General features: G+C 46.9%; 1 protein-coding gene across 1 annotated transcript in view; it reads right to left on the minus strand.

The window, feature by feature from the left end:
* The window catches only part of MVB12B (multivesicular body subunit 12B), a 184355-nt gene that overhangs the window by 110622 nt on the left and 59517 nt on the right, over positions 1 to 14216 (minus strand). Inside the window, exons 4-6 of the mRNA XM_082656457.1 lie at positions 13686 to 13782; positions 5653 to 5782; positions 2828 to 2950 (exon numbers count right to left, since the gene is read on the minus strand). Of these exons, the coding sequence (XP_082512583.1) occupies positions 2828 to 2950; positions 5653 to 5782; positions 13686 to 13782 (350 nt within the window). The remainder of the gene's footprint in view (positions 1 to 2827; positions 2951 to 5652; positions 5783 to 13685; positions 13783 to 14216) is intronic.

Here is a 14216-nt window from a genome sequence, read left to right on the forward strand (position 1 = left end):
GAATTCATTTTTTTCATTATTTTCTATACTCTGTCAGTTTTCTACAAGCTTGTATTCCTCTCATAATCAGAAAAACCTGAGGAGTCTTCAGGGACTCAGGAGCTGTCTGCGGGTGGGAGTGGAGAGGCTGCAGCCCAGGGTCTGAGGCTGTTGGAGAAGCATTTGTTGCAAAACTGAATATATGCCTGCACCTGGGCTGAGCTCTGGGAAATAAAAGGCACTAGACACAGTCCCTGCCTTTAAGGAGTTTACAACATGAGTGAAGGTATAACGGCTGAGAAGCGCTCTGAGGGGAGAGCCTGGCACAGGCACAGGGCACTCAGGGAAGGCCTCCTGGGAGAGGCGGCATTTGCGCTGACATCTGAGGTGGGGGATGGGAGACACACCTGATGCACAGGTGTCCACATGAGCAAAGGCACAGAAGCACCAAACAGGAAGGGGAAAAGAGGCTATTGGTTCAAAGTTTGAGGCGTGGGGACAAGAGAGAGAAGACTAATCCTGGGATCCAGACCTGGAGGCCTCCATCCTACAGGCCCACTGCAGACCCCCAGCGGAGACAAAAGCCTCATCCACTGCTCACCACCAGAGAGAAAGCCGTTAGGTTCCTCTGCTGGACAGATTGCAGGGATCTGAAGCCTCACGGAATAACACACTCCTCATTTCATAAATCTTCAGTGGGAAATTTGAAAAATCAGCATTTCTTTTTTTTTTTTTTTTTTGCGGTACGCGGGCCTCTTACTGCTGTGGCCTCTCCCGTTGCGGAGCACAGGCTCCGGACGCGCAGGCTCAGCGGCCACGGCTCACGGGCCCAGCCGCTCCGCAGCATGTGGGATCCTCCCAGACTGGGGCACGAACCCGTGTCCCCTGCATCGGCAGGCAGACTCTCAACCACTGCGCCACCAGGGAAGCCCAGCATTTCATTTCTTATCAAAGATGTACAATAGGAGAACAATACGAAAACTGAAGAACATAAAAAAACCCTGATGAATTAGGGGGCTCATGTAGGTGTACAGGCCATCTGTAAGTTACTGCATAGTGAGAGAGGAGAGCTTGGGACAGACAAGTGGTTTTTACTGAGAAGCATTAATGTAACATTCAATTATCCTACTGCATACTGGCTGACTTAACTCAGTCAAATTAGAATACATTTTATATTGACTATTTTGACATTTGCTTCATTTGGCAAGTAAAACAAAACTGATCCAATTTCCTTGAAGCCATTGTAAACCATAAACTGTACAACAAGAGGTTATAAAATACATAAGCCTCACAAGGCTTGTTCCCAAGCACTATCTCCAGTTCTGTGTGGCTCTCTGTGGCCTGTGTTCTCGGGTCCCCTGGCTTCATTTCCTAGAGCCCGCGCGCCCATGCTGACCGGCTAGTTTCTGGGGAGATCGCTCTTCCTGCCTTAAGTGGAGAATCAGAGCTCTTCCTTTATCTCACAGCAAGTTAAAACCTGCCCTGAGGTGGTGCCTATTTCTAGGCCCTTCCAGACCATATAATGTCAACAGGAAGCAGCTGGAACCTCTCCAAGGCGACGGGCCTGAGCTGACCCTGAGCACACGTGACGGGAACCGCAGCCTCGACGGTGCCCTGGGCAGTGAGAAAGGAACTCCAAAGTGCTACTGAGCTGTGCGAGCCTTATACTCCTAAACCAAAGACGCGCAACTCTGGGAAGCTCATCAGCTACTCATATCCCTTCACACCAAAGTGAAACTGAAAACTGTCAATACTCCTCAAGTTTCAGGCCATGGCAGGGGTAGATACGATTAAGTACCGCTCTTGGTTTGTGAAACTGTCGAGAGTGAAAAAGGCCAGACTGTCTTCTGGAGGACACCCCGAAGGACAGGCCCCGAGCTGCCGGCTCACGACTGTGCGTTCTTCCGAGGCAGCGGGAAGCCCAGCAGAGGAACAGGGCGCAGGAGACCGCCTGTAGCACCCTCTCCCCTGACTCCCGGGGGCAGGGTGTGGACCGTGGGGCGTGGGGAGGGGGAAGCACCCAGTAATGGTTTTGTCCTGTTCCTGGCCGATTTTGCGCACCTCGAACTGCCCACGCAGAAGCTCTGAGATCCGTCCTCATTTACGTCACGTCCAGCTCCAAATGGCACTACCTCACAACTTCGTACTGGTTTTATTTACTTTTGTAATTCCTTTCTCAAGCTTAGTCTATCATTGCTGTTTGTTCCCTGTCCTCAAATAATTTACTGCTAATGATGCAGAGGTTTTTGATGGGACAGAAGGTGCTGAGACCACTACTGCCTCTGCTCCAACGGAAATCAGGTGCAGAGACCAGTCTGCTCACCCAAGTTTCTTTGTGGAAACAACTATTTAAAACTAACAGCCCCTGAAAAACTTCTCACTATTCTCTCCTACCCAAAGTACCTATCTCTTAGTTTGTAGCTCTTTGGGAACAGGAACAATATGGAAATGAACAAAATTACCTACCAATCCTCCTGGAGTTGAAAGAGTTGCTGGCCAAGGCAGAGAAGAAATTCCACCTTTTTCGGCCAGCACTCCCAGCAGCGTGGCTACAGGTCATGTGTCTGTGTGCGACTATGAGCTCTTTAGAATAACAAGCCCATTTTAAGTTGCATATTCTGCTATTTTAGAAGCCTGCAGAATAGGTGCAAGACAGAATGGCTTTTACGTTCATGTAACGCAAAGATTTCTAACTGGCTTTGTGAAATCTCCTCTAAAGGTATATCGCTTCTGCAATGTTTCCGCAGATACCAAGTGGAGGGGTTCTAAGACGTTACGCAGTGGGACCCAAGACCACATGACTCTGTGACATGCATAACAGAACAAGATGCCACTGACAGGGCCTCACCTGGGAAGGTTGGGGGCTGGGGTGGAAGCAGCTGATGATTGGGAAGGCGTCGTGGGTTGAGATGAGTCATGATTTCTTGGTACTCTGCCCATTCGATACCAGATCCCCATGCTGTTCAACTCCCTTTAGGAGAAAAGAGAAGTCTTCATGGCACCGTTTAACATAAAATTACCTGAGCTACAAAGCAAACCAACTCATTTAAGAGAATCACAGCCTCAGACGCCAGGGAATCGATCCTCGCCCATGAAGGTGGGTTACATCACCTCCCTTTGTGCTCTGGGCATCACAGTTCAAAGCCTAACGTGATGGCAACTGTCCCAACTCAGCAGGCCCGTCTGACGTGGCCATCTTCTTCCCGCACCCCTGGGCCTGCCTTCCTACTATATGCTATCAACATTTTCCTTGGTTCTCGGTCTGCAAAATTCTTCGTATTCCGCCATTTCATTGTGGGTATTTGTGCGATCGTCTGCTTCAAGTTCTTTGTGTGGTTGGGGCGAGACAGACAGGGCACTGGGCTGACCCGTGTGCCTAGTGTTTAGCTATGGGGAGAACGAGCCCCACCCAGCTCCATGCCGTGCCGCCCCCCTCCCCCTGCCCCCCACCTCCAGGGTAAAGCTCCTCACTGCCTGGTGTCACCTGGTGTCAGCCTCATTCTCAGGCTCAGTCTGGGAGACATCTTCGCAGAGCCCGAGGCATGTGTCCCATGAACCACCACAACTAAGGGTGGTGACAACAGGGCCCGACGGGTGCCACATCCGGGTTCCTGTTATTTGATCTGCACACACCCCCCGCAGCCCGGCCCCATGCCCCCCGGTCACAAGTGTTTATGAGACAGGCATACTCGCAGGAACTGTAACAGGATTATTTTAGACACATCAACGTCCAACTGCTCAGCTGCCGCACAGAACTACACGTTGGGATGTAGAGGAAGATCATCCCTCCAAAAACCGAGAACAGCTTTGCTCAGAGCATTCTTCTGGTGGCCTCTCGGTACACCGCGGAACTGTTCTGAACCACCGCCGCGCCGTGCAGATGGCTGATCCACTCAGCGGCACTGATTTTGCCGCCTCTCGGCATCAGGCCACAGTCAGGCCTGGGAGGAGCTGTTCCCAGTCTGACAACCCCAGACCTTTGCAAAGTAACCTGTGGAACTGTGCCCATTCTTAAGAAAAAGCGACAGAGCTCTCAACACTGAATTCTCTTTCCTTAAAAATAACACTGGAATTGTCTTCCTCTGAAAAAGAATTTTTGCCCCAAGATGAAACAAAAATATACTTTATTTAGCAATCTTTTCAAAATGATATAAAAAAAGGGATTCTAGTTTTGATTACCAAGACATATGTGGTAAGAATCTATTCTTTAGAATTGTTTAAATTGGTTAAAACTTGAATCTTTTAAAGTAGCATAGTGTGTAATTTTAAAGAACTGAATCTACATAATACATGTAGTAATTATTAAACCGTTGGTTTCTTCTATTTGTATGTAAATGGCTCTTTCTAAGATACCTGAAGTATGGTTATTTTCTTACCTATTTTCTACTTCCATAATCCTGTTTCCATAATGACTTTAAACCATGTTGCAAAACAGGATTTTTGAGTGTGTAGAAAGGGTATGATCATAGAGTCCTTTTTTAAAAAAATTATTAATTTATGGCTGCGTTGGGTCTTTGTTGCTGCGCGCAGGCTTTCTCTAGTTGCGGCGAGCAGGGGCTACTCTTTGTTGCTGTGCGCGGGCTTCTCACTGTAGTGGCTTCTCTTGTTGCAGAGCACGGGCTCTAGGCACGCAGGCTTCAGCCGTTGTGGCTCGGAGGCTCTAGAGCGCAGGTTCAGTAGTTGTGGCGCACAGGCTTAGTTGCTCTGCGGCATGTGGGATCTTCCTGGACCAGGGCTTGAACCCGTGTCCCCTGCATCGGCAGGCAGATTCTTAACCACTGCGCCACCAGGGAAGCCTGAGTCCTTCTTAAGGACCACGAGATCTTGAGACAGAGAATCACATTCCATAGCTGAAGAGTCCACACAAGCTATCGTGCACCAAGATGAAAATAACCTCTATTTCTGTGACACCTGCTCCCCACGTGCTTCAAGCAAACACCGCAGCTCTATCTCTCTCTCTCTATCACCCAGTCCGTGAGCAGCCTTCAAGTAAAGGCCATGGCTTTTCAAGTAAAGAGGAGGGTCTGGGCTCAAATGAGCAAGATCCAGGAGGGTGACCTCAAAAGCCAAGTAGGAAAATGCATCCATGATGTAGGGACCCACAGGGATAAGCAAGAAGATTGCAAAGCCGGCCAGGGAGAGGCACGTGGCCAAGAGGCCGAAAACCCTCAACCACACTATTAATTTGAGAGACCCGAATTTCAGCTGACTGAGTACAATGGGTGAACACCTATTATCTTTTGGACGTCCAGCATCCCTTCATCCCTCTTCTGATCTTTACCTTCCCTCCGTATTCGGGGAGCAGCCACCCCTCATTCCCAGTGCCTGAGTTCCAATGGAGCTGACCCCACTTTCAGCTCAGACTTGGTCAATCAGAGATTGACATTTTCCTGGTAGCAGCGACAGGCTCAGGGTGCACGTGACCCCAGTGAGATCAATCAAGACCGAGGCGAATGAATTCTAGAACTTCTGAATACTGGTCAGGAGCATGGTGTCCTGAACCAGCGGCCTCCCAGGTAGGAAGGGCAGCAAGGAGAGCTCAGGCCAGGGGCTGATGAGAGGCAGACGGCTGAGCCCACGGGTCACACAGAAGGTCTCAGGACCCGGTCCCCAGGGGTGATGTGAGCACCCTCAGCGGACAGCAGAGATGAGACTGGGGCTGTTGAGACTTACCCAATGAACGTGTACTGAGGAGGGGCCTGCTTGGTCCGGCCCATGATCCGAATGTCACAAATGGCAGCTTCGGTTGAGTCCCGTGGGATGAATTTAATGCACAGCCTCTTCTTCCTAAAAGCCACTTCCTCTGAAGGAAAGGACAAGAAAAGGGATGAGTCTTCCAGAGGTGCCCACGTCTCCGTTTTCAACACCATGTCTCCTGTCACGTTCCCTTCCCGGCGGTGGAGGTGACCAGCCATCCAAGTCACCCGAAAGAAGGGCTGGACGGAGGGCTGCAGTGGACAGGCCCAGTCACCCTGCTCTGCATTCGGGGCCTGACCCCCGACAACCCCTGCCAAGAAGGGGCCCAAGGGGCACACACACCTCTGCAAGGAGCATCCTGGAATAAACCCACGACTACAACCTGCTCGCTGCTCCAGCCATCAGATACAAACACACGGACACCCTGAGGGTCAACGCATTTCACTACAGGGTCTTTTTTCTTTTTCACTTTTTAAAATATTTATTTATTTATTTATATTTAAAATTTTTACTTCTTGGCCACGCCACACGGCATGTGGGATCTTAGTTCCCCGAACCAGGGATCTAACCCGCGCCCCCTGCAGTTGGAAGCGCGGAGTCTCAACCGCTGGACCACCAGGGAAGTCCTTTTTCACTTTTTATTACAGAAATTTTCAAACATTCCCCCAAACAGAGAGAACAGTACGATGAATCCACATGTTCCCATCATCCGGTTTTAACACTGTTAGCAACGGGCGACCTGGTTTCTCCTTCCCCCACCCCCTCCAGCTTTGCTGGAGACTTACAATGACTCCCCAACACCATGTCACGTCACCCACCAAAATCTCAGTAGGTATCCATGGCAGACATTTTTTTTTTAATTATTATTATTTTTTACCATGACTGGTATCATTCCTAACAAAACGAACAATGATTCCTTAATATCACCCAAGAGTCTATGCTCAAGTTTCCTCTGTTATCTCAAAAGTGTCATTTAACTGTTGGTTTGTCTGGACCGAGACCCAAACACCGTCTGAGCACTGCATTTCGTTGTTAGGCCTCTTCTGTTCTGTGGCAACCTCTCCACCTTCCCTTTATCTTCAGGGCACTGATAGGATGGAGAACTCAGGTCACCCCCTGCACTTCCTGTAAACCGGCAGAGTGAAAGGCTCGATTCGATTCCGATCAGGCAGGAGCACTTCACAGATGACGCAACGTACATCCGACGGTGTCACACGTGCGGCCTGGGGCTCAGCTGGGCCACCCTCGGTAGGTCCCACGGCTGTTGGTACCTCAGTTATAAAGTCCCCAACAACCATGCTCATGAGGTTTTCTCATCCCCTGATGACTGTTGCCTAGATTCATAATCTCATTAAAGTCGTCAACACAGTGATTTTCTGTCATTCCTTCTGCATTTATTAGCTGGAATTTTTCTATATAAAAAACATCTTATTTTTCAACTACCTGGTCTCCCTGAAACATGCTTTGTTACAGGAAAGGAGAGATAAATATGTGATTCTTTTATTTATCAAGTCTTAGAGTGATGAGCTGGTACCCTAGCAACTGCCGAAGGTGAACCACCACCCACGTGTGTTTTGTTTGTTCATTTGTGGTTTTTAAACATGACTTTCAATCAACTGCAGCCATTCAGTACATGAGTCGGATAGATCTGGGGTGAAATTCCAACTCCACCATTATCCAGAACCATAATCTTAGGCAAGTGACTTAATTTTTCGGTAAAAGGGAGTTAATGAAACCTGAGGCCATAGGGACACTGGGTGGATGAAATGTGATGACGCATATGCTTCCCTTAGCTCCGTGCCTGGCACACAGTAAGTGCTCAGTAAAGAACAGCCATGGGGCTTCCCTGGTGGCGCAGTGGTTGAGAGTCTGCCTGCTAATGCATGGGACAGGGGTTCGAGCCCTGGTCTGGGAGGATCCCACATGCCGCGGAGCAACTAGGCCAGTGAGCCACACTACTGAGCCTGCGCGTCTGGAGCCTGTGCTCCGCAACGGGAGAGGCCACAACAGTGAGAGGCCCGTGCACCGCGATGAAGAGTGGCCCCCACTTGCCACAACTAGAGAAAGCCCTCGCACAGAAATGAAGACCCAACACAGCAAAAATAAATAAATTAATTAATAAACTCCTACCCCCAACATCTTCTTAAAAAAAAAAAAAAGAACAGCCATGGATGTTCTTACCGTTATTTTTTTATTTTTATTTTTTGCGGCATGTGGGCCTCTCACTGTTGTGGCCTCTTCCGCTGCACAGCACAGGCTCTGGACGCGCAGGCTCAGCGGCCATGGCTCATGGGCCCAGCCGCTCCACGGCATGTGGGATCTTCCCGGACCGGGGCACGAACCCGCGTCCCCTAGTCAGGGAACCTAGTCAGTCAACCACTGCGCCACCAGGGAAGCACCTCACCGTATCATTGTAAGTAAGCCTCTGGCATACAATTTGTGTCAGTGTTTGCCATTGATTTTCAAGACCTTTCAGTTCCATGGCAGGAAATAAGCACATTTAAATCAGGGGCAGGATAAAGAGGGGAGTGCAGTCCTGCTGCTGGTCTTGATTTTTACCAAAGGGGAGATTAGAATTAGGTGCTGACATTTTGGGGGAACCAGATGGAAACTCAGAAACTTTGTGGGTTCTTTTCCTAGTGAGGAAACTGAGGGCTAGACCAGATCTACCAGCTATGAGTAATAATACTGGATACTGAATCCAGACCCCAAATATCGTATCCAAGAAGGCCGGGGTGGTAACTGGGGGTAAACTGTCCACAGCAACCCTGCAGCTTCAAAAACTATGAACTCGTAAGATCAGGCCTTTGAAAGTGTGAAGGAGGAGAGACCTTTCCTCAAAGTAAACTACGATGCAGGTCTTTTATGCACTTGCTCTGCCAGCTGCTCTTTGCTCCATTCTTCCATCTACAGCAAACTCGGGGTAAGAGATGGAGCCACTAATTACACATGCTTACACGGGCCTGACTTTAAGCAAACATACAGAGTCCACAGAAATGTGTTCAGTCACGCTAATGAACACAGAGAAAGGACACAGCACTTTACTAAAACAAACAGTCTTCCAGTTTTTTAAGTGCTATAGAGATTGCAACAAACCGTATTTTAAATTAATTACAGGAGTCTCATCTTTCTGGCTGATTTTATAAAATCAGGACCCTAAACGCTCTCAAACATCACAGAGCTGACCACAGGTTTATCTGGTCAGCTTGAGCTCACCTGTCCCTGGGTAAAGGCTCCAGGAATGACCGCATGACCTTAAATGAATAGGCGACCCTAAACTCACCCTTCCTTGTGTGATAAGACACTTGTTGGAGGTGCCAGGACCCGACCTCAGAATGTCCATGGGGCAGCAACCAGTGCACCCCCAGTCATGGTGGGGGGACTTCCCAGAATCACTGGGGCCCCACGGAAGCTAGACCAGGACTCAGCCCTGGGCCTCCTCGCTCAACTGGTTCAACAAATTGAGAGGAAAATGCAGAATGGGAACTCCCTTGGTTCTATAGTATATCAATATACAGACATTTTAAGCCACTTAGTTGTCAAAAACGAACGACAATGCAAATTTTAAAACTAAGAAAAACACAGGGGAAAAGTAGGAAATTAATACAAAAAGTCTACAAGGCAATTTTAGCTCTTAAAGAGACCATTCATATAAGAACAAGCAAAAGCAGCAGGCAAACACGTGAAAATATTCAGTTTTGCTAATAAATAATAAGTGAAAATTAAACAAAATTAGAGAGTAAAACTAAATAAAAAATGTAAAACCTATGCTGGCAGGCCGGTGGAAAACAGGTACAAGCCGCGATCATTAGTGGCCACATGAACTGGTTTTCCTGGAAGTTAATTTGGCCTCAGAGGATAATAAAGCTTATCTTTATTGAGCCCATCCTCTGATCAAGGCACTGTGTATGGCAGGTACCTTAGGTGATTCAAAGATGAATTAAACACGGATCTTGCCCTCGAAGAAAGTAAGTAGCAAAACATGAAGAAAACAGGTAAATATTCCCCCCATTTGAGACAACTGAGGCCCGGGAGGCTGAAGTCATTTGCCCAGGGTCCCTCATTTGTAAGTGGCAGAGCCAGACTCAATATTAGGTGAGTCTGACTCCAGAGCCCAAGTTCTTCCCATGATGCCTGGTGCAGTCTGTCCTAACAGAGGTAAAGATGGGAACTCGGGAGCAGAATCGACCACTCCTTTTGGCTTCCCACCACTGTTACTGGCATTTGCTTACTCTCCTCCCTCCCTTCAACACAGGTGTGCTGTGCCAGGCAGGTGAAAAGCAGTAAAGAAGGCAGATGGGGACCCTGACCTCCAAGTGACTATAGCCACCCGCTAGACTGAGCTCCTTGTGGGTTCTTTTCCTAGGCTCGTCTTTATATCCCAAAGCCTGCAGTGCCTACAGTAGACACACATCCATTGTGGCTGACTGTGGAGAGGACAGAGAGCTTGCTTCAGACTCACATCTAGGGATCAGAGGCTGTTTCACGCAGTCTTGAGCTCAGCCTTGAAAGACATGGGGTGTGGATATTCAGAGTTGACGGAAGGGGCCTTCAGGCCAGGAAAACAACAATGCAAATACGTGGAGTCCGAAAAGAAAGGAGCATGAAGACGGCACAGTAAGTGGCTCGGTCTGGGTAAAGCATGGGGTGCTTGAAGGTAAGAAGTACGTTGCAGAGCAGGGGTCCCGAACTCCCGGGCCACGGACCGGTACCGGTCCTCAGCCTGTTAGGAACTGGGCCGCACAGCAGGAGGTGAGCGGCGGGCGAGCGAAGCTTCATCTGCCGCTGCCCGTCGCTGGCAGTGCCGCCTGAACCATCCTCCCCTCCCCCCGACAAAAACTGTCCTCCACGAAACCAGTCCCTGGTGCCAAAAAGCTTGGGGACCTCTGCTGTAGAGGAAGGTCGGGAGCAGGCCGTTGAGGACACATGACCCAGCCGCCTCAAGTCCTTGGAAACGCATCACAAGGAAATCATTCAAAATCTATACATGTTCAAACTGATCTACAGATTCAACACCATTCCTATCAAAATCCCAGCTGGCTTCTCTGCAGAAACTGACTGATGTTAGAAGTCACATGGAAATTTGAGGGACCCAGAATAGCCAAAATCATCCTGACAAAGAAGAACAAAGTTGGAGGACTCACACCACTTGGTTTCAACACCTGCTACAAAGCTCCAGTAACCAAGGCTGTGTGGTTCTGGCATAAGGAAAGACATATATAGATCAATGGAAGAGAACTCGGAGACCAGAAACAAACCTTCATGCTTACAGTCAATTGGTATTCAACAAGGATGCTGAGACAATTCAACGGGGGAAAGAACAGTCTTTTCAACAAATGGTGCTGGAACGACTGGATACTCACATGCAAAAGAATACATGTGTTTAAATCAACTATACTTCAATAAAAAATTAAAAAAAAAAGAACAAATCTGAACCCCTGTCTTGCACCATTCACAAACTTTAACTCAAAATGCATCAAAGACATAAATGAAAGAGCTGAAACTATAAAACTCTTAGAAGAAAACACAGGCATAAATCTTGTTGACCTTGGATTTGGCAATGGTTTCTTGGGTATGATTCCAACAGCATGAGCAACAAAGGAAAAAAACCCAGATAAATGGAACTCCACCAAAATAAAAAACTTTTGTGTTTCCAAGGATAGCATCAAGAAAATGGAGTAACTGTACATCAACTATACCTCAATTTAAAAAAAAAAAAAAAGTGAAATGAAAACCCATAGAATGGGAGAAAATTTTTGCAAATCATATAACTGATAAAGGACATATCAAGAATATATTAAAACATTTTTACAACTCAATCGTAAAAAGAAAACCCAATTTTAGATGGGCAAAGAATTAGAATAGCCATTTCTCCAGAGAAAATTACAAATGGCTAATAAGCACATAAAAAAATGTTCAACATCATTAGCCATAAGGGAAACACAAATCAAAACCACAATGAGAGACCACTGCATACCAGCTAAGATGGTGAGAACTAAAAAGAATGACAATAACAAGTGTTGAAAATGTGGAGAAACTGGAACCCTCAAACACTGCTGGCTGGAATGTAAAAGGGTATAGCTCCCTTGAGAAACAGTTTGGCAGTGTCTCAATAAGTTAAGTATGGAGTTACCATATGACCTAGCAATTCCACACTTAGGTATATACCCAACAGCAATGAAAACATATGGCCACACAAAAGTTTGTGCATCCGTGTTCAAAGCAGCATTATTCATAATAACCCTAAGTGAAACAACCCAAATATCCATCAATTGAATGGATAAGCAAAATGGTACATCCATATAACAGAATATTACTTGGCAATAAAAAAAGGAACGAAGTGCTGACATGCTACAACATGAACCTACCTTGACAACATTATGTTATGTGAAAGAAGCCAGACACAAAAGACTACAGATTATACAACTTCATTTATATGAAATGTTCAGAATAGGCAAATCTATATGGAAAGTAGATTAGTGGTTGCCTAGGGCTGGCAGGGGGCTAGGGAGGAGAGGACTAGGGAGAAATGGAGAGTGACTGCTAATGGGTACGGTTTCTTTTGGGGTGATGAAACGTTCTAAAATTGATTGTGGTAAGGGTTGCACAGCTCTGCGAATATACTAAAAACCACTGGATTGTAACTTTAAATGGGTAAATTGTATGGTATGTGAATTATACCTCAAGAAAGCTGTTATCCCCAAACTCCAATACATAAATATATAAAATCTATTGGTAAAAGGTGCTTAAACACATGCTTTTACAGAGTGGCACTACGGTTAAAAGTGTGGGGAGTCACGCTTGTGTGTGTAATCTAGTTATTCCCCCACTTCTAGATGTGTAACCTTGGATAAGCTCTTTAATCCCTAAGTAGTTACTGTGCCTCATTTTTCTCATATGTGAAATGGGTATAATAATACCCATCTCCAAATAGGGGTCTTACTGAAGATTAAATGAGATCAGGTATGTAGAGCATTTAGCATAAAGACATACTAAATACCAACTATCACAATTATTAGCTAATACACGTCAGTAACAAACAAAAGCAGCCCAATGTCCAAAAGTGAGGAGACTATTAAGAAAAGTAGGCTACACAATGGAATTCACTTGTTCCATTAAAATAACAGCTATGTGGGGATCTGTGTAAATATGGAAAGTCTGGTCCATAAGAAATGCTTGCAAGAAAACAGCAAACAAACGAACAAAAAGTAGGTCCAAAATGGGGCTAACTACGGAAAAATAAAGTATGTGGGACAAAAAGTGAAATGCAGAGTTTCATAAATGGATCATGTGTCATAAAGAAAGGATTCTCTGTATTTGTTTTTTATTTACTGCATCACTGTCGTGGATATCCTAACATTGGGCACAAGTAATTTAAAATAAAACAAGTTATAGCACATCAAAATGAGGAGGCTCAACTACCCAGAGGTTTCCAGCTCTGTTTAATAACTGGCGAGCACGACAAGAACCTCGAAGTGCCCCAGGATCCTGAAGAAGCTTCCGACGTGTCAGCCACTCACTTCCGCTCTGTGTTGCTCAGGGATCAGAGTCTTCCCTCAATTTCGAATCCTGAGGACTCTAAGTTGCAGTCTTTCTGGTTCTGACTTTTCTTTGTGCTCCAAGAGCCAAAAATGGGGCTATTACTGCCCTTGTGTTCCCTGCGTGCTTTTGGTTTTTTCCTTTTGCTTCTGGGTCTCACGCCAAGCTTGGCTTCAGCAGCACCGGAGAACGGGCTAAGGACAAACTATAAGCGGTTTCACTGTCCCCTTCCTGAGTGAGCCGATTCAGCAGGGAGCACCGTTCTGCTCATTTACATGCCGCTACCCAGAACACTGAAAACTCCTTGGAGAACCAAGTCAGGCATATGTCAAAAGCAGCAGGGTTTATTTGGGGCACGCAGTAAGGCCTCCTAAAATGTTTCCGAAGAAAAATGCACATAAGAATGTCTAAAAATATACCTGAAGGAAGAAAATTCTCATCGTGACGAGAAGTAGTAAGGGGTGACTCACGTGTGTCTACCGTCTCCTGAATTGGGATGAAGCCGACAGGCAGAGTGTCCTTGATGTCGATGAGCTTCATGTCCACTAACACGTTCCCTAAATGGCTCTTGGGAAGAAAGAAGAGAGAGAGATGATTAATCGGAACACGCCTGCAGTGGGTTTGCCATCTTGGCTTCAAAACGCATATCTAACACAAGACTCGCGAAAACGCATATCTAACACAAGACTCGCGCCGCTTCACGACAGCAGGTTAATTACAGTAGGTGTCATTTAATGCTCCCCAGCAGTTACACAGGGACTCTGGGGGCCCCCGGGGAGGAGTTTCATCTGCAGAACCTCAAAGCCACTCACTCAGCTGATCCCTGAGCATCAGCTCTTGGGGTAGCAGGTTTAGAAAGAGCACATTCCTGGGGTGGTCGCTGCACAGGGAGAGCTGCATCTCAGCCTAACAGAGAACCAGTCACACTCCTAAGTGATCGCCCGTCTGCATATTGACACACATTTCGGGGGCTACACACATTCTGTAAAACCCCACGAATC

This window comes from Grampus griseus, assembly GCF_964374135.1.
Source record: "Grampus griseus genome assembly, chromosome: 6".
Classification (NCBI taxonomy): Eukaryota; Metazoa; Chordata; class Mammalia; order Artiodactyla; family Delphinidae; genus Grampus; species Grampus griseus.